The sequence below is a fragment of the Corvus cornix genome, chromosome 1 (assembly GCF_000738735.6).
Source record: "Corvus cornix cornix isolate S_Up_H32 chromosome 1, ASM73873v5, whole genome shotgun sequence".
In the NCBI taxonomy this organism is placed as follows: domain Eukaryota; kingdom Metazoa; phylum Chordata; class Aves; order Passeriformes; family Corvidae; genus Corvus; species Corvus cornix.
In genome coordinates this window covers 85,693,680-85,715,126 of record NC_046332.1, presented here as the reverse complement: position 1 = coordinate 85,715,126, position 21,447 = coordinate 85,693,680, and the positions used below count along the sequence as shown (strand labels likewise).

At 41.2% G+C, this 21,447-nt stretch overlaps 2 protein-coding genes across 2 annotated transcripts in view; one reads left to right on the top strand and one right to left on the bottom strand.

The window, feature by feature from the left end:
• Nucleotides 1–21,447, top strand: part of GABRA5 (gamma-aminobutyric acid type A receptor subunit alpha5) — a 56,667-nt gene that overhangs the window by 22,464 nt on the left and 12,756 nt on the right. The window contains exon 7 of the mRNA XM_039548269.1: nucleotides 5,509–5,591. Within this exon, the coding sequence (XP_039404203.1) occupies nucleotides 5,509–5,591 (83 nt within the window). The remainder of the gene's footprint in view (nucleotides 1–5,508; nucleotides 5,592–21,447) is intronic.
• Nucleotides 1–21,447, bottom strand: part of GABRB3 (gamma-aminobutyric acid type A receptor subunit beta3) — a 200,876-nt gene that overhangs the window by 174,601 nt on the left and 4,828 nt on the right. The window lies entirely within an intron of this gene.

Here is a 21,447-nt window from a genome sequence, read left to right as displayed (position 1 = left end):
ACCTTACCGTGAAGCACACTTACTGCAAATGTCTGCCTCCCTAATATCTGAATTTATTTCCTTGCCACATCTTGACTTTAACACCTCCTTCTTTTCCTGCTTGCTATAAAGGAACAATCTCTTGAAAGCATTGTCATGCCTAATTCCCCAGTGGAAATGGTTGAAGGTGACTTTCTGAAGTGAACAAGTCTTGCTGCTTGAATTGAGCTTTTCTTCGATGGATATTTGTTTTATGTGTCTTGAAACAGAATGTCAGTAACACTTTATGTTCTTAAAGTAAAGGCTATACATAATGAAGCTCTGATAAAGCTTTCATGTACAATTATAGGTGACAGATTAAATAATTTGTAGACCTAACTTTTTTTTTTCAGATAGCTAAGGTACACAATAGCATTTTGTTGGTTGATTAACACTTGGATAGCAGTGTATTTGGAGCATTATGAAAACAAAATTCTGTCATTAATAAATTGGCAACTATAATCAGGGTTTGTTACATTTTTTGGGTGAATAGTGGCCCCATTCAAGTGAGGGAGAATTTTACCATTATTTTCAATAAAATCAGAGTTTCATCCTCCTATTGCAAAGGACCTTTAACAGCTGCTTATAATCTTGTCATAGACTCTTTTTGAGTGAAACTAATCCCATAGGGCTTTTATTAAGACAGAATGATGGTGGAGGAGGGAAGCTTTTAAATGCTTCTCTTGGGAAGAACTGCCTTTTGAGCAGTGTGTGTGCTGTGACAGAAGAATCCTGGTTTGGGGACTGTCTCTAGCTCAGATAACTGTGCTGCACTAGGCACAGCAAGATCATTCTGGAGTCACCATATTAAAAGGATTAGGCAAAGGCCCTTTCAAGTATGTGTGCCCAGGCCTCCTTTCTTTTCTTTAAATAAATGCAAACTGGGAGTAATTTTGTTGTAATTACAGAATATGCTAGGTTGAAACGGACCCACAAGGATCATCAAGTCCAACTCCAAGTCCCTGCATGGGACCATCCCCAAGAATCACACCATGTGTCCAAACGCTTCTTGAGCTCTGTCAGGCTGGTGTTGTGACCACTTCCCTGAGGAGCTGTTCCAGTGCCCAACCACCCTCTGGGGGAAGAACCTTTTTCTAACATCCAACCTGAACCTCCCCGGACACAGCTTCAGGCCAATCCCTTGGGTCCTGTCACTGGTCACCACAGTGAAGAGATCAATGCCTGCCACTCCTCTTCCCCTCACAAGGAAGTTGTAGGCTGCAATGAGGTCTCCCCTCAGCCACTCCTCATATGGCAACCCCTCAAGGCCCTTCACCATCTTTGTTGCCCTCCTTTGGATGCTCTCTAATATTTTAATATCTTTCTTACATTGCAGCACTCAAAACTACACACAATATTCAAGGTGAGGCCACCCCAGTGCAGAGCAGAGCAGGACAATCCCCTCCCTTGCCTGGTTGGTGATGCTGTGCCTGATGTTCCCCAGGACATAGTTGGCCCTCCTGGCTGCCAGGGCACACTGATGGCTCATGTTCAGCTTGATCAGGACCTCCAGGTCCCTTTCCATGGTGCTGCTTTCCAGCATCTCATTCCTCAGTCTGTCCATACATTCTGCCCCATCCCAGGTGCAGAATCTGGCACTTTCACTTGTTGAACTTCATACTGTTGGTGATTGCTCAGCCCTCTGATTTGTTGAAGTCTCTCTGCAGGGCCTCCCTGTCTTTGAGGGAGGCAACAGCTGCTCCCAGTTTTGTATTGTCTGTGAACCTGCTCAATATCCCTTCCAGTCCTGCATCCAAGCCCTTTATGAAGATGTTGAAGAGCACAGGACCTAAGGTAGAGCCCTGCAGAACCCCACTAGTGACAGGTCACCAGTCTCATGTCACCCCATTCACTGTAACCCTTTCTGCCTGACCCGTGAGCCAGTTGCTCACCCATCCCATGATGTGTCTATCCAGCTGTGTGCTGGACATTCTGTCCAGAAGGATACTGTGAGAGACAGTAGCAAAAGTTTTACTGAAATCCAAAAAGATTACATCAGCTGGCATCCCTTGATCAACTGGGTGGGTTACCTTGTCATAAAAGGAAATCAGGTTTGATAAGCATGAAGCCATGAAGCCGTGCTGGCTGTGACCAAGGGCTGTGTAATTATCAGCGACATAAACTAGAGTTTACAAAGGGTACCTAAGCTTTATCACAATGTTAGAAGTCAAAGTGTGCAAATATCACTGCAGGTGATATTTGAAGGAGTAGACCCAGATACCAATTTCCTTGTGACTCCTGGAGCTACAATCTGAATATATAGTTTGTACTCTGCATCTCAGAGCAAATCTGTATGCAGCGACCCATGCTTCCACCCTCAGTGTGTAGATGTATGCTGTGCTACTTTTGTTGCTGTATGCAGTAGAAAATCCAGTCTCTTTGAACCAGGAGTCAGTTGAGTGGCTTTGTTTTTCAGGTCCTCACATAGTTATGAAAACCAATTCCTGTTGGGCACAGAGCACCTACAGAAATTCAGGGTGGTGACATTTGTACTGTGAATCAGAACCCACAGTCAAGTTTTCTTATGGGTTTTCTGTCAAGTTTTTGCCACATTGGCCATTACAAGACACTTCAAAAACCTTGGGTAATGCACACTTTTGTAAGAGGTTTCTAGGAGAGTGTTCACTGAGCGCTTTGAAATCATCTAAGAGACTCAACTATGTAGTTCTTAATAGCATGTAACAAATAAGTAGAGCTAGTTAATTTGTTCAAGATGGCCAGACTAGGAGTGGTCCTAGGATAGAGGCACGGGAAAAGGAAAGAAGCATGCAGGTATCATTGATAGAGAGCAAAAGGAACTTTTTTATCCAAAGAATTCGTGATAATGAAAGGAAAGGCTGTCCCCAGGCACATTAACAGCTCCTAAACTTGATTGTCCCTATCCCCGGGCTAGACCCAGAAGACGGCAGCAGGCATCACCCTTTTAAGGGATATTCTGCCTTTTGCTGGAGGAGGAATTCAGAGGGGACAGAGGAGTAGCCCTGGCACCACAATAGTCTTTGTGGCTTCTGAGTCAGGTAGTGGCAGCAAGATGCCCTCCAGCCTTATCTGCTACCCTTTTATTTAAGACAAGCAAAAATAATTTCTAGAGGGACTTAATTAAATTCCACTAGGTCACAGTCTCTGTGCAACTCATCTTTACTTCTCTTCCACATTTATAGTTGATGAATGTCTGTGACCTTCCTCATTACACACAAGGGTTATTTCCAGAGATGCAGGCAGCAGGATACAATTCATAAGACAGCAAGATGAAACAGAAGGTCTTATGCATAATTCTGCATTGAATATTCCTTCACTTCCTGATTCTACACCTGTTGTCTTTGTAAGATGGATACAGGCATCCCCTCCTTCGATGTTTGCAGATGACAAGTGTGTATATTAAAATGTTGTCAGGCTCTGAAATGACATGCTTAAACTGTTGGTAGACAAAGAGACAGGAGATGGACTGCAGCAAAACGCCACTTTCTTATGGGCTCTTGGAGCAAGGTTTCTGAATTTATTAAGAAAATTAAATTTGCAGTGCTTAACATGAAAAATATAATGATGCATTGGAGGGATGGCAGCCTTGCTTTCAAGTTCCCACTAGAGTGATTTTTGTGAAAAGGGTGGAACTTCTGCGCAGAATACTACTGGAACCAGCTTGTTAAATTCATCTACACACCACCCTTGGTAACTTCGGCTTTGCTGGCTTTGATGCCCAGGGGCAGTCTCCACTGCAGACAACTCCATATCTGAGTGATCTTAAAATAGCTTTTACAAAAATAAAGTTCAAGAACAGTTTTGTTTAAGTGCAGGTATCTCAGGCCTCAGCAATTTCTTTTCTATATTGCAGCCTCCTGTCTGTTCTTACCAAATGGTAAATTATCTCTGTTCTGAACTGGATTTCTTTTTTATTTCTATGGCATATTATCTTTATATTTTCTATCACTGTGTGCAGTTTGCCTTTTTTCTCTTCCTGTTCCCCATCTCATCCTCAGAATATGATATCCAGCCAATGATACTATCGCATTTTCTCTGCTTATTTTGCTATTTTCAGCCACTGGTGCAGCTCCAGTTAGCAGAATGGAGGCATTTCCCCCAGTTTGTCTGTGTAGCTGTAGTGCCCTGGCAAAGCATCACTGTGTTGTATTGAACTGGACTGGCTGAACACTGTGCCATCTGTACAGAGACAGATTGTTACCCCTTACGATCCCTTTGGATAGAAGTTCTTGGGGCATTCTGGGTTGCTGATGGGAAGTGGTGACTATATATAGCTAGTATATATGGCTCCATGTTGCTGTAGTGATAGGAAAGTGTACTTTTGCATGCTGGTAGTAGGGTGTTGTGAATTTCTTTGGAGATTTTCACTCCTCAAGCAACAGTTTGGTTAGGAACTGGGCTGCCCTCCAGCAGAGCCCTGTGCCACCCCAGCACCAGGCAGTCTATAAAGCTTTGGATGTCTCTGGTCGGTTGCCTCTGAGGTGGAATAACAACATAAAATGAGAAAGCCATAAAGATATTCATACTGTAAAATGAGATTTTCATCCTCAATATCCTAAGCAAACTATCTATATTACACAAATATCAAAATGGCATAAACAAAACAGATTCTCCTTGTGCTAGAAGCAAGTTTTGGCTCTCTTGAGATATTTGATATCAATATAACTGATATTGCACTGCTCAGAAATTTACCTCAGACTTTTCTTAGTCTTCAGCTTGATCTGTCAATCATGCAGAACATCCATGGGACACATCTATATTTGCCTATGGGCTTTTCCTTCCCTACCCTATGTCCAGTGTAGATGAAGTATTTCCACATAGTGGCTGGGGAGTCCAGGATAGAATTGCTTCCCTAGGCAGTATGCTGGGGAAGATGACCCTGTTGTTTTTGCCTGACAAGATGCCAGGTAATTAACAGAGTGTTGAACTGAAATGGACTATCCCAATACCATGTGATTTCCACAGAAGTTAACTGTAGTGCTATATAAAGTGGTACATATATGTCCTTGATTATATATAACTTTATATATAGCTATAATTAGTTATATTATACTTTATAAATATATTTATACTTTTATTTATAAATATCTATTTTATGGATTTAAATAGTTACATCTACATAAAAAGTCAATGATTCTTTATGTCTGTAACAGTGCTATACCCAGGAGTCAAATTCCTAGCCCAGTTGTAGTATGTACAGAGAGCAGGTAAGTATAAGGTACATGGCAGAAGCTCCATCACAGGAGTTTCTTCATGTACTAATAAGAAAGAATGACCTTATGAGGACAGCCTACATAAATAAAATCATTTCATGTGTCTCAGGCATGCACACAGAGTGGTCCACCTGGCTTATCTCACATTCAGTTTAACAGGGGGTGCTGTGATTTCAACAGGAGCAAGGAGCCGTCAGGAAAAGCATGCTTGTGTCAGCATTCATGTATTGCAGTGAGGGCCCTAAAGGGAAAGCGCAGGGGAAAAAAAATGATGTGTTTTCTTTTTACTCCCCCACAGATTGACCATCTCTGCTGAATGTCCCATGCAGCTTGAAGATTTCCCCATGGATGCACATGCTTGCCCATTAAAATTTGGAAGCTGTAAGTTCTCTTCTGGAATAAGAACTAGAAAAATACTGTTTTCTGGCTTCTTATGTTCAGACATGTCTTGTACAGATCTTTCACCCTCCTCCCCAGCCCTCCCTTTTTCACACGGTTCTTTAGCATTCACCCATTCTGCCCCCCTTGCTTCTACCCTGCTGCTCCTTTTCCATAACTGCTTTATCTTGACTTACTGCTTTTCAACTCATGCCTGCATACTCCATGATAAACGGTGAGTTGATGGGTGATATGTCTTATATATCCACATCAAGCATAACAGCCACTGTTAGATGGAGTTCTAGATGCAGACAGCTAAATTGATAACTTGGTTTTACATTTGTAGTAAAACAGAGCTTTCAGTAGACTGATCAGATTGATGTGCAATTATTATGGTATTTACATGAATCAGACTGCAGTGCAATATCTGCATCACATATATTAAAAGAGATCTAGAATATTAAAAGAGTAAATATCTTTCCATTTGGCTTTAATAAATCCAGTCCTGTATCCTGTTACATGATATTTCATACACATGTATTTGTATATATGCACACATTATTCTAAACTGTATGCTGAACGATGATTTTGCCTCAATTCCAAGCCTCTAATCCACCACACTGCTGCCTTGCCAGAAGCTTACTTCAAAAATAACCCCAGGGAATCAGATGGTTATATTTAAAAACAAAGCTCTTAATTAAACTACAAATGAGGCTACTACAGTAGATTTTCTTTTCTTTGGTAATCAAATCAGAGTTTCCAGGTGCAATCATTGTCTCTGAAGACTTTTGGTAATTACCAGGCAAGGCATTTTGCTAGCCCCTGAAGCCACCTAACTTCAGCATTTTGCAATGTTTTTCAGCTGTATCAATTTAGGGTCACTAATCCTAGCAAGATTAAGATTTGCCTTTATCATCTGTATCTGCCCTGATTTAATACTGACTATACATTGTCTTCTAGTGATTGTACTAAGAAGTAAAAACACTGTTTACAGTAACTATTACCACATTACCAAACTTATGATGAACTGATTTCTTTTCCCTCTTCCAATCCAGATAGATTCTGTTTCATCCAAATAGCCACCAGTATTTTACAAGGTCACTACAGGTTCAAGTGTGTTCATTGACTTCAGCAGCATTAATTTACAGCAAAGCCAGTATAAATCTGAACGTCCGTACACCTTTACACTCCACTTAAAGAAATGTGTATGCAAATCACCCATTTAATTCCAAACTTGAAAATGGAAAAACATCTCACAGAAAACTGTAATTGTTTATATACAGGGAAAAAATTAATATATGCTAATATATAATTATATATATAATTAAATAAAGATTAAATAATTAATATACTAATATATATTCATATATATGGAAAGAATTAATAAGACAAAAAAGAAAAAGAAAAAGAAGTTATCCTTCCTGGAATTACATATCCTTTACTCTATCAATAGATGAAGTTACATCTGTTGATCTCTAGTCTAGATTACAAAACTGTTCCATTGTTTTATGAAATCTTGCAAAATATGTAATATAATACTAAAAGATACATATTTAAATGAAGAGCCTGATGCAGCAGAGATCTGAAGCTCAACCTTAAAGTTAAATGGATGTTTCCATGTATTAGTAGATTAGATGCAGTAAGGTACAGGTTCTAACTCTCCACCTAGTATGACAAAAAAAAAAAAAAAGGCATCCCAGTCAAACATGCGAGGGCATGAGATAACATTACAAGCTACAAATGCTTAGAAGGAGTGCCCAGTAATCTGTCTGAATATAATTACATGTCCTGCTAGTGCCAAATGTGTTACATGTTAATCACGTCTTATCACACAGGTAATTTTAATCTGTCTCAAAGCCAGCACTAAAGGCTTACATTTTAGGCCTGTGAGGGATGAATAGAGTTTTAGTTTATGCTCCTTGCCATTCTCAGAATAAAATCTGAGAATACTTTTATAAGGTATTAAAAGTCACCTTTAAGTTCTTTCAAACTGTGTAGACATGGAACCATTTGGTCCGTGCTAGCCACACCATCGGCCTCTGCAAAAAGTAATAGGGACAAGCTATAGGCAATCTTTCAGCCTTGGGAATATCTGTATTACTGATCTTACAGCTCCCTAGTAATTTACTGGGATTTAATATGCATATGTTTGTACAAGTAGCAGCCAGTAAATCAGGGTTTATTGAAATAGTCCAGGTGTATCTTACGAGGGGACAATATTTATTCCCTATTTACAGCAGTAGGGGTTTGCATTGAGTCATCTCCAGGCTTGCAGCAAGACAAAGCCTACAGGGGAATATGATGCACAAGCACATACCCTTTCTGCTTTAGCTTTCCTCACTGTCTTTCCCCAAAGGGTTTCATTTTTAACGGTCTTCTTTCCAAAAAGGTTTTTTTTGAAAAGCCTCAAGGAATAGCATCAAAGTAAATGTTAAACACATTATCAGTGGAGCTGGGAGGGTAGAGAAGAAACTGGTGCTAACCAGTCTGAGGGTGAAGAGAGCAGGGCAGCGAAACGAAAGAGCTGGCTCACGGCAGAAAAGATGCAGCAGAAAGGATGCTGAGAAGTGATCAGTGTTGCAGCAGAGGCAGGAGCAGGTTATTAATTTTCTGGCTGCATGAGTGTTCACTATGTTTGCTATAATTCAGCAAGCAAGAGGCAAAAAGTGCCTGATGTTTCCTTCATTATGAAAGAGAAGAAGAATTAATCTTGCTTACAGAAATAAAGGTAAATGTTGAATTCTTATGTCCCATTTGACAGGCTTCTTGCTACATTAGAATTGTGGGAGATTTTATGGGCTAGGAAGCATTATATGTAGCAACAGAATATTTTGTAGAAATAATTAAAAGCCCGGTCAAATACACAAAATGTGATCTAAAGTTACCTGTGCATGCCAGCAGCCTAGATACCTGCTGGGCAGTTCAAATGCCCACTACAGGGGTGGTATTTTTTAATACTCTATGGCACGTCATGAAAAGGACAGAAGTTCGGGGACAGCTCCTAATGAACTGAACAAAGCAGGTTTTAGTTGTCCTTCTCTTAAGTACTGCTCCCCACTACTCCAAGATGGCAAGATCAGGTGGGTCTTCTCCAGGAGGTACATGTATGCAGGTACTTTTCCTGTGGGATTGCATCCCTGCTACGGGTCAGGATGCCTGTAGAAATTATCCTGCAGAAGTCTCTTTTAGAGGGAACTGGGGATGATGCGTAAGCACAGGCTCGAGGGTCTCTGCAGCAGGCTCTGCTCCCTTTGAATCCAGGGTGCTTGATGAGGGTGGTTGTGACAGTCTGTTCATTACCTCATGGTAGCATGGGAAGGGTGCTGTTCTATTCAATGGCCAAATTTAAAATAGCTTTCCATTGCAATTCTAGTGCTGATCTGTACTCTAAATAACTCTGTTGGTCAAACAGGATGTGATGAAAATTCCTGATGCCAGAAGCAGTTTCACTAGGAGCAAGCACTTAAACCAAGAAGTTCTATCTTACCCCCAGCCTATTTCTGGTGTGAGGAGGAAGAATTAGATAAAATAGCAAGGACATTAAAGCTTCCTAGCTTTAATGTTTCACCTCTTCCACTGACAGTTCCTAAGAATACATTAAGAGTATAATTTAGCACAGTTTCCAAATGCCCATGTGTCACCAGGTAGGTAAGCATCATCTCTAGGGCAGCTGAAACAGAGAAGTTAATTGACTTTCCCTAAGGTCATGCAGAAAATCAATGTCAGAAAAAGGATCAGACTCAACTTCTTTGGTTGGAGAGGCAGATGTCTAATCCACTAGACCATGAAGGCCTCTGCCCAGGCAACTGACTTAACTCCTAAATCTCATTTTACTGTGTTAATTATATCAGTGTTACCTAGCTCATGGAGTTGCCCTGAGGATGAATTAGTTAATTGCTGTTAACTGGCACTTTGACAATGTCAAATACTGTAAGGTCGTGTCTATTTATGACAGCTGTCTCTTGAAGACACAGTACCTGAGTACATGGAGTTACCAGATCTTGTATTGTGGAATGGATAAATACATGAAGCAGCTGCCCACTAGTCACTCAGCAGCAAAAAAACCACCCCATACTATTTTTAGAGTAAGTAGGGAGTTTAATGAATATTCTGAAAATAATGAGATCCCCAAGCACATGAGCACAGGAAAAAGAGGTCTTGTGTTTATTCCTGATGAATTTTAAATCGGCCACGAAGATGGCGAAGGTTGATCACTGTTGATCAACCAGTGAGCTTGCCAGCTGTTGGTTAGGAAACAATCTGTAGTGTCTGGAGATAGTAGCTAACATAGCTTATGTACATCTTCCTTTTTACACCTCAAACTAAGTCACAGTATGACTTTTGATGAAGGAAGGTGCACAGGCTATTTCTGTAGCAGGAGATAGGCTCAAATTATTTTCCTCTAATAAGCATGGTGAAGTCAGAGTAATGAGGAGACAGTAACTTCACCAATATACCAGGATTTTATTGCAACACTGAACATTAAGGCACTCACTGTTCACAAACTATCCATTCACTTGTAGCCACTGAGAAATTTCTCCAAAAAAAAAGTTATTTTAAGAAAATTTCCCTGATATTTCCTTACAATGCAGGGAAGGCACTGAGGTGAATGCTCCTAAAGGATTTTTTCTTGATTTTGTACTTTTCCCCATTAGCACCTGCAACAGCTGCAGGAAAACTGCAAGTATGGAGGGAGAACTTGAAAACAGTGTCCTTCTAAACAGACTTTAATTCTGGTTTAGTAAATGTGATAAAGAATGTATTTGGCCTCTCAAAACCTGTGTGTAAAAGTCTTGTATATGAATATAATTAAATGAATAATAAATAAAGAGAAATGTTAATTTTAAGAGACTTTGAAAAGTGGAAATAGCTCTTACAAAGCTTTTCATAGGTTGCTCTCAGGGACAGCTGGAACTGCAGTCTCATACGTAGAGGCAGAGCTTTTCTGTTACTTGTCCCTACAGCTGGATGGAAGAGGCTCCCTGAATCTATTCCTGAGAGCAGAGACAGCACAGCTTGTTGACTCTGCTGGAATGTGTTAGTGCCCTCCTTTTGAAAGGACACGTGGAGAGAGCCAGGGAGGTCCTCTGTGAAATGCTGAGCAGCCAAGTTCAAGACTAAGTTTTGATTTTGCAGTTTAAGGCAGAAGCCAGCTAATACGGAATGGATAGGTTTGGTGGTGGTCTGCTCACTGAGGTAATATCTCCTCTTAACTTTTCCTAAGGTTTATCACTGCTTCCTTAGACAGCTCCATTGCAGTGGATGTTGAATGACTAAAATAATGTGAAGTTAGGTGAATACTAATACTAAATACTTTTAAGACATTTGATGTATTTTTCATCTCTCTCCTTCAACCCTATATGAACCCCAGCTACCAACCACCTCTTTAGTCGGCATACTTTTCCCCTAATTTTTAGCTGTTTAGAAGCTAGATCTCCAGACACAATGAAAGACATGCTTGTGACAGCATCAAAAAAGCAACGTAGACAACTGTCTTGGACCATTGCTGTAGTTCTACTTAAGTATAGCTAGCTATTAAAGCACAGGCATCTAGCCTGAACTAATTTTCTGTACAACCCTTAGAATGAATGGAGGGGGTGGAGACCACCTAATAGTATTGCTGTTCTTTGCCTCTGTTTTCCTTGGAATCATGGACAGATGACTTGTTGTGGGATTGTGTTGTTTAAAAAATTAAATCTTTTAGTGCAGAATGAGCACAGGGTTTTGGCCAATATCAAAACTTGTATTGACAGCAAAGCTCTAGGGAACAGATGAGACTGATCTGTGACAATTTCAGATAGAAAAATATGGCCCAGTTAGTTGTCTAGAGTCCCTCTATGGCCACTGAAAGAAATAAGTACTTCTGCAGTGAGGTTCATTAGAATTACTTTTGATACCTGCCTAAGGATGAGATGAATCATATTTTAGAAGTTCTTATTTTTCTGCAGTACTATCTCAGATGTAGGTAAGTGTATTATACCCCAGTCAGAGCAACTCAGAAGTTCATTTTTCTCTGCATTACTAGCTCAGAAATACAAACCCATTCTTTGTTCTGAAGAAACAGTCACTGCTGTAGATTAGTTAAGTGTTGCATTATATTGGTGGTGAGTTTTTGTATCTCTCCTAGTGATTATTTTAGCTATTTCTGCTGGAAGTCCCATTTTTCAAAGGATCTCAATGAAAGTCAGTAGGGCTCTTCAGTATAGAGATGGCTACTATTTCTTCAAGCATCTTGTATGATCTGTGCTGTTTCTTCTGCACTGGGTACAGTGGATTATAACAACAGATACTTAAGCCTTCTCACAGGTGTTGCATCATAGCCTATAGTCATTTCAGATATGCATGTATAGCAATATAGCTTCTTTAGTCCAGCATTTTGGGCAGTTAGTGCTGCCAGTACCTTCATCCTTGCATTGAGTCCCACAATCAGGTTGGAGCAATGCAGCCAAGAACACCCAAAGGGCAGGAAATTCATCAGCAGTGGTGCATAAAAGAAGATACTGTAATATTCAAGCATTCCAGAGATCTAAGAAGATTTCTTAACAGGAATCTACATAGAAATTAAAACACAGGGTTCTGGGCCTGGACCATGTGGTGGGTTTTTGCAGCAGCTGTTGTTATGGGGCCCCAGAACAGTCTGCATCAGAACTTGCAAATGAGTATGACCATAACTTACCACTTGTCTGGCAGGTTTGCCATAGAAGTCTACCTTTTAGTTTGACAAAAGGGAAAAGGGCTCTCTGAAATGATCAGACCAGTCAGTTTTTCTTCACCCATTACAGTGACACACATCCAGGACTTCCTAGAAAGGGCTGCAGAAACTGTTGGTATATCCTTCAAGCGCTTGCAGTCACTGTAACTATTTAACTTTTCAAAGATTTTGTCATATATACATGGTTACTGTATGTCTGCACTGAGATAATTTTTAAAATACATTAAAACAGCAGCCCAGCCCCCTGGCTGTGTGATGGCTTTCCCGTGGAACAGTGCCCAGCTCTGGGTCAATCACTGCCTACTTCTGGTCACCCACTGCTTAGAAGCCAGTGAGTTTTTCCCTCTTAGCTTCATAACAGAGGGAAAAAGGGAGGTCAGAAAGAACAAAAGCTGTTGTCTTCCCCATCTCTCTTGCAGCCAGCGCTGAGCGGAGGCTGCAAAATCTGCTGACGTGCACTGGCCAAGGGTTTGAGTCCCTCCCAGCCCAGAGCAGTCTCCATGCTGGTAGAATCACCCTTAATGAAGCCCCTTTTTTTGGATAGGTAAGGAGTGCTTCCTGGGGGTGCCAGCAGCAGCTTTTGGAGCAGCTGCAAAGAGTCCCTTGAGCAGCCAGCACTGAAAGCCGGCACTCCACCTGCCCTGGGAGCAGCCTCCTCATCATGAGGTGACTCACATACTCGTTTTTTGGGGAAGAAAAGTTTGACTGGTGGTGGTTTTGAGCTCAAGGAAACAAAAGTTCAGGCAGGGGTAGGAGTTGGTGCGGAGATACTCAGCAGTGGTGTTTTTATCTCACGTGAAAGCGGTCTAGACAGGATTGTGGCGGAGCCGTGTGGAGATCCGGGGTGCTTTGCTGATGGTACAAACATCAGCACATGTTTCCCACTCTGGAGATTACAGCCTAAATTTAAAGGCTGCACAACTGCCTGATTACAGGGAATCAATTTGAGTTGTCAGCAATAGAAAACAACACACAGGGACTGCTTAATATGCTTAAGCTTTCAAATGGCCTTTGGGTGCAAACCTGCAAAGACATTGCTGGTCTCATAATGCCCCAAAAGGCAGCGCCAGGCTTACAGTTGCCAGCCATGGATCATGGGTCTGTACCACTGGTAAATGGGATATTATTTGTAAATGTGACAAATGGGTAGTTACTGCTCCACTGCTTTACAAGCCAGGTTTTTAATGTCTCTTATTTTCTAAGGTGGCTGTTTCCATGGCTTGTAAGCATTTCATAAACATTTCTGAACTCATTCTTATGATCCCTGTGTGAGGTTGGTAGGTCTCTGCTGCCTGCATTTTGCAGGTGGGCATAAAGGAAGCAAAGAGCAATTACAGTCTCTTCTGAGCAAAGACAGAGTGGTTCATTACTTGCTTTTATTGCCTCTGTCGTTATGGGTCCCTAGGTTCAATTAGAGCTTCCCAGTGCTACTGCAGTACATTAATGACAAAATTACTTGCCTACGGTTTTTGGGGGAGGAAAAAATCTACAAGACACTGCTCAAACGTGGATTTCAGTTTCTAGTCTGGCAGCTCCTTTATGACACTTCAGTCTCTGGTGGGTCAGGAAGTCTTCTACCTAAATTGCTGGATCCCACATTAGCCTACTCTCCTGCACAGAGAGCCAAGCTAGTCCAAGCTGTCATCTAGTGCTGCTGCAGTCCCAGCGCAGCAAGCTTCTTCAAAGGAAACAGTTGTTTCATGTTGTCCCCCATGAAGAAACGAGAAGCAAAGAGGACTGGGAAGAAGGAAAGCCTAATAAGCCTTCTGGTTTTTCCCCCTTCCCCATCACTGCCACTGGAAGTCTCCTCATGGCAAGCCTGTGCTAGCAGCCAGCCATTTTGCTGAAAACATCCCAGAGCTAAATATGTCAGCAAACCTGGGATTCCTCCCTCCTACATTTTTATTTTTGTAGGATAAATATATACAGCTGAGCTGATTGCTCTCACCATCTTAGGGGAGAGGAGTAGATATTTTTAGGCTCAGGTTAATCTCCCCCTAAAATAGGTCAGTTGATGGCTATAAATAAGATGTTTTATTTGTGCACAGAGAAAATGAGATTGTGAGCACCTTTGGATCTGGGTCTCCAGAGGGGCTAGGAGGTGACAGTTCCCAAGGAGAGGATGTGTGCCTGGGTACTCTAGCAGAGAGCAGGCAGAATGGCAGTGCCTCTGGTCAGCAACAGCTCGCCTGAGAGAGGCTCCTTGTATCCATCACTGAGGCTGGGGAGATTTTATCCCCTTCTCTGAAATACAGGGCTGCACTGTGCCCCACAACAGAGGTCTATAATCCATCTTCTGAGGTTTAGATGACTGCACCTTTGGCATAGGGAATAAGTTCTTGTGATTGCAATTTCAAGGCAGTATTAAAGTGTTTGAATAATAACATTTCAGCCTGTTATCTCCACATACCTATTGATTACACATTCACACAGTGTTATTAATGTAGCAGTACTTCTGAGATTTGTAAATGTCTTCATTAAGGGATAGGATTCAGAAACAGAGGTATATATTTAGCTCTGTGGGTAGTTCCAATCACTCTCAGCTGGTTTCAGGCCATACAAATTTACAAGTGAGGGTCCTTTGAATGGTAAGCTCAGCAAATACACTAACTACAATAGCTGAGTCCCTGATGCCACTTAAGTGGATGAGAAGAATGTCTGTAGATTACAGTGAGGTAACAGTTTCATTCTATGATGTTACATGTGGCCAAAAATACCATGTTTGTGAAGGCACCCTCCACAAAAAGATCAATTGGAGTATTTTCTAAAATTCACTCTGCATTTCTCAAAAGAAACTCCAGTGACACTCCTACAGAGCTGGTTGTGTTAGCTTTGCTGATATTAAGTGGCACCTTGCAAAATGAGGGGACCACTGCAATCAAGATTAAGCAAAGGTGCTTAATCTTTGTAAAGGTACTATGGAAAGTGAGTAATGGTAGCAGCCACACTTTGGAGGATACTTTTGTTTGCCTTGCAAAAAGTAAATTAAATGTCTTAACATCATCCTCATAACCATGCTGTTTTTCCTAATGAAGCAGTTAATATACGTGCCAAATATTGTGATGGTAAATTCAAAGTTCATTAAATGTTAGTACAGCACTCAAATTGGCTGGCTGGCTTGGAATTACCACATGCCTGGCCTAGAAAGACCAACATAAGGTCAGAAACGTTCCTAGGATATTTAGCATTTAAAATATCATCCCAGCACATCCTACTGTTCTGTTGCTCTAGTCCTCTTACAGGGAATATTTATACCAGTCATTACAGGGGGAAAAAAAGCATCAGAGGCTGGCATACCAGATTTTGACAAGTGCCATATGAAAATGCAATTGTGTAGCCACCATTAAATTTCATGTAAAATCAGTTCTCAGGTTAGTTCTAGACTGAGACAGCTGCCACTAAACCTGAAAATAAAGAAAGAGGTTGTATTACAACTACTGACCGCAGTGAGAGGAAGAAACAGGAAGAGGAAAAAGAAGGAAGGCATAACACTCTCTAACAAGAGCTCTCAGATGGAAGTAGAAACCCTGGGTGGATGACCTGATGCTGCTGGTACCTTGGAGCACTGGATGAGTAACAGCACACCCTGTTTAGACACCTCTTTCAGTCAGCTCATGGCAGGCATCCCACAACACGAGTGGCAGAATTTAGTTGTCTACACCTACACATCTGCTTGTTGTTTGGCATACTCCAGGCTGCACCATGGAAAAATATTTTCTTTGGTACTTTTTTTTTTCTTCTGAATGGAGCCTTGAGAACCTGCAGTCCCAAAACACACAGCTCAATTCAGTGTGCCTTGCCTGGTTTTTAATGCTTATGTGTCAGATTTCACAGCAAGTAGTCACTCCCAGTTGCAATCCCAATGCTTGGGAAATAAATGCATCCCTCTTACTGCTCCCCCATGGTATGGGTGAGCATGATGGGGCAGGAAAGAGCTACTGTCACTGGTTGTCATTCTTAGGAGACATTCTGTGTTACTCTGCACAGCTCCTAGCTCAGGGCTCTTCTTAAATGCTGCAATAGCATCCTGTGCTGTGCCTGACTGAATTACTAGGACAACACTGTTCATTAGTATTTGTGTTACATCCATCATCAATATGACTGTGATTTAGTGTACCAACTTGCAAACAGTCAATTTATTGTATTAAAGCAGTCAGCAGACTTGCCTATGCTAATAATGAATCCCACCTCCAAAATCACAGTTGCTTTCAGTTTGGGTTTTTTTCCTTTGCTTTATATTTTTGACCTCAAAGTCAGGTCATATTTAGACTTTTCTTCCATTAACTGGAACTTCTAAAATTACGCAGGACCTTCCACCTGATTTCTTGCTTAGAAAAGCCAAAGAAAATGGCTTTTGCAAAACTGTGTGTCTCAAAATGAATTTGACAGACATCTTCAGTTCTGTGTGTTTCACCACCTTGTGCGTATAGTCTGTGCTTCCATTTCATTTCCCAGCCACATTTCTATTCCCACCTTTTCCTGAGAGGTGACTTATAAATTATATTCTGAAACAGCATCATTTTGATCTAACTTTCGGCTTTATTTTTTTAGCAATGATCAGTAGAGTATATTAGTGTTGCTTAGTAATGAAGTCTCTTGAGACCTGTCTGGCACATCCTATACTATTTCCTGCAGAATGTGACAAGAAGATCGAATAAAACTGTATCAGGAAAACATATAGAATACTACTTATGTTACAAAATATTATTTTTATTTTAAATCCAGGGAGGACAGAAATAAACATTTTAGTATGACTGGACTTTATACTGCCTGTTTCACAGCCAGTGGTGTCCTATAATTTTTCATGAATATGCCCACAAGTTTCATCAGTTTTCATGAATAATTTCCTCCTTGGATGCCCTCTGTTGTCACAGACAATGATACTGTGTCATTCCAAAAAAGTTCCATTCTGAGAATTTAACTTCTACTCACATCTGGAGCCATTCTGAGTGCATGTCCAATCTGAGCTGCCCAATGCAAGAAAAATATAGACTTAGTGGAGAGAGTCTGATACAGGGCCACAATGAAGGGCCATTGAAAGGCTGGAGCATCTCTACTATGAGGGGAGACTGAGATCTTGGACTGTTCGGCATGGAGAAGGGAAGGTTCAGAGGGTCCTAATCCATCTATATAAATAGCAGGGGTTAGGGACTGAGAGATTAAGGAGAGGGGGCTGGGCGCTGCTCAGCAGCACCCACTGGCAGAATAAGGGCCTTATTCTGCCAGTGGGCATTAAAAAACATCAAATTCCATCTGAACAGAGGAAAACATGCTTTTACTGTGGGAGTGGCCGAACACTGGAACAGGTTGGCTAGAGAGGTTGACAGTTGGCTAGAGATATTTGAAGATCGTGGCGATATTAAAAACCTGACTGGACATGGTGCTGGAAAAAATGCTTTTGGTGTCCCTGCTTCAGCAGGCTGTGGGGCCAGATGACCACCAGAGGTATCCACCAGTCCCTGCCATTCTGTGACTCTGTGTTACATGAATTTGTAGTCCCACGTATTCGTACACATTACACTTCTTGTCTGTGGTGTTTTTAAAATCATGCATGCTGTTTATCCATGTGCTGTAAACTCATGCCAGTTTAAATGATCAGTCTCAATTCTAATGATTTCAGGTCCCTAAAGTAATTTCCATGACCCTAAAATTCTCCCAAGAACAGCAGAATTCATCACACTATGGCAAAGTCTTTATTTTAGGCTCTTAATCATTTAATATGTGAATACATTTCTCTTAGTATTTTAATTGCTATTTTGCATTAAAATGTTATTTTTATAAAAAGCTATTTCCCCCAAGACTAGACCATGCATATTTAGTACCATGTCTTGTTATTTTTATATTTAAAAGTGCATTTTTAGTAGATTTTTTTTTTCACTTGCTCTTCCTATAGAATAATCTCATTTGTACATCAAGTCATTCTTACAAAGTCATTTTAATGGGAAATTCCAATTATGGAGCTCAAATCTGGCCTGAGTCACATAGGCACAACTGTTGACAGATGCTTTGTAATGGGCTACAAAGTATTCGTGCACAAACCACAAGAAATCCAGCCTGACTCTTAGAATTCAAGCTGGTACATGATGGCTTAGTAGCAGGGCTGTTTTGCAGCCTGCAGGAGTCTGAGAGGCTGTAAATCTGGATCACTAGTGAGTTATATAACAGCCTCTAAGTGAGTCAAATACATTAATGGTTAGATAAGATAGATATTTGTATGTGTATTCAAACCGTAATTAGAATTTCTAAAAAAGCTGACAATTTATGCGCATCTTCCCCAATCAACAGGCTTTGACAGGGATTAGGAATACTCCCAAGATTAGGCAGTCTGACAATCCTTGTGGCATGTACTAAAAGTCACGATAATAAAGGCTTAGAATGTAACTGCACAATTGGAACGGATAAAATAGAAAACAAACCAGAAGTCATCTTTCTACAGTATCTCTTTAAGTTAATTCAGCAGCCAACTAGCATAGTTCTGAAAGGAAAGTTCCAGCCATGGCTTGTGGATAGATGGTCTGTTTAATTGTGGAACGTACCTCAAGCGTGCTGGATGGGCACCTGTACACGCTGCACAGGCTGTCTTAACATAACTACACAGGCACTGCTTTATGCTTCCCGTGAGGTCTCTCAAAGGGTTTAGGGGGTGTTTTGGAGAGGGATTCTTTGTTTCTCAATTATTTTATGCCCTGTAGTGCAGGAATGAAAACTTATTGGCAGATATCAGTGGTGATATTTTTCAGGGGTTACAGCTTAAAAAAAACAGTCCTAGAAATACATCTGGGTCCCATAGACTCGAAGTTTGGGTTCATCCATCCACATTTAGATTTATTTGACTTAAGGTGACAAGAAACACTCTTCCCCACCACCACTTTTTTTGTTCCCTGGAGTTTCTTTCAGATATGGAGGAGAAAGAAAAGTGAAAAAGGAGAGTATCTCTCAGTAGCCACAGCTGCCACCACTGCCCTGTGGTGGGGGCAGTGGCAGGAGAAAACTCCCTGCTTTCAAGTTGCTTTTTGGAATGGAAGGGAGGATTCTGCACTGCTCACACAGTTTCATTTGCAAATGAAAACAGGGCTGTCCTCAATGCCAAGGCAAATGTCTGGGATCCTCCAGGTCTTACTCACTAACTGCTGTGCTTTGCTAGACTTTTTCTTAATGTAATTCCTCTCTGGTTGTGGTCTCTCCCCTGCCCACTGTTCACTGGCATAATAAAGGCCATTTCAGGCTTTCCTTGCCAGACATACAGGAGCAGGACAAGTGTGGGAGAAGAGCAAGGCACATCTTCACTGTTTTTATATTGTGTGGTGTATGTTGGATGCTAGAATGTAGAAAAATAGATCTGCTCATCAATAAATATATAAGAGAAGATGATATTTCTTTCATCATTCTGATAGGTGATAAGCCTGTAGCCATTTATCAACTGTCCAGGAGAAATAAATGTCTGTTGTCATTTTCTCACATTTAATAACATTATACTTTGTAATTTTAGCTGTTCATCTCAACTGCTATCTTTTGTTTTATTTTTCAAAGAAGTTAGCTTAGAAGAGAAAGGATGCTTTAATGAGGCTTCCTCCTTTCTTTGACAAGATAAAAAAATTATTGTAAAGAACACAAGATTAATTATTTGGATTCATAAATCCAGAACACATGCACTTGCTTAAAGTAGAATAAACACCAAGCAGTCTCACTTGGATTTGCAGTGGCTTTGAAGTTGAGTTTGCTTTTGCAAAACTACCAGCATCATTTTCTCAGTTTGCTATCCCAGATCTGCTGCTACCTTTTTCTATCACCCTTTGGGAGACATCCCCACCCTGTGTGTCATGTAAAGGAGATGACATATTTCCATATTTCCTTTTATTGGTAAACCTTTCTCATATCTCTAGACAACAAGACCTGAAGTTCTTCAGTGCTCCAGCAAGCATGGCTAGTAGGCAATCTCCTGGAAGCTTTGCTTAAGTGAATGAGTGTTTTTACAAAATTTGGTATGACAGTGAATAATACCATCTCTCCATTAGTACTTCTACCCCAATAGCAGAATAACATCATTCTAGACTACACCCACAGCTTCAGCTTTCAATATGACTATGCCTAATTATACTGCAGGGGTCATCAGCCGCAGAGCTGGAGCTTCTGGTTGTCAAGTTTGGGATAACTGGAGTTGCAGGCTTCTGTGAAGAGATGGCACAAGGTTTGCAGTAGGAAGACAGCTACCTGTTAAAAGTACACAGGCTTATCCCTCTGGAGGTTTATCTAGATGACCAGAAAAGAGATGGTCAACTCCCACACCAAAGTGCATGGGGTGGCTTTTTCCTTTCAGAACGTGATATGTAGTAAGGAAAGGAGGCACAAAGTCAAAAATCTTATAATAGAGCTTCTTAAAACACCATCTTTTATTATATTTGCATGGAAGAGAGATGAGGATCATATCATATATGTGATCCATCACAACAGAATATATCTAGACTGGGGTAAATTCATGTTATTCCTAAGGTGACAGACTTCTCCTGAGGAGGTAAAATCACTGCAGGTTGCAATGGTTTGTGTTGGGCTCCACAGGAACACATCTGTTATCCTCTTGTGTCTTAACACTCTGGCTATAACCAGCCTGCCCTTGCACAAGAATTTTTTTTAGATGGGCATCCCTTCTCCCATGGATACTCTATTCCTGGCCAAGCAGTGACACAGCTCTCTGTCTTGTAGCCTCACAACAGATCCTGTGAGAAGGGACCTACAGCCAAGAGTCTTCCTCCCATGCAGGGACTGGCCTCATGCTGTGCTCTTCTTGCCTGCCTGAGTGGTCTCTCTTCTCACCAGCTGACCTGGGATGGGCAGCTCCCTTCCCTGACATGGTTTCAAAAGAAAACAGCCTCGTGAAGTATTGCTTAGGCATACCTGTGAGATCTGGAGTTTTGGCACCTTGTGGCCTCTGTCTGAATTGCAGATATTTTACGAGAAGAGCTGCCGGACGTCTGCCGTGTAGGAGCCCCCAACCCTGTTCAAGTGCATGCGTTTTAGCACTCAGTTAAGGCTGCAATTCACAGCGGAGGTGCTGAATTATTTTTGGACACCCCTCCCCTCAGGCCAGGCAGAGCAGAGAACCAAAGCGTCTGAACGCTTGTTAAGCCTTACAGGCCTAAGTTCCTGTGT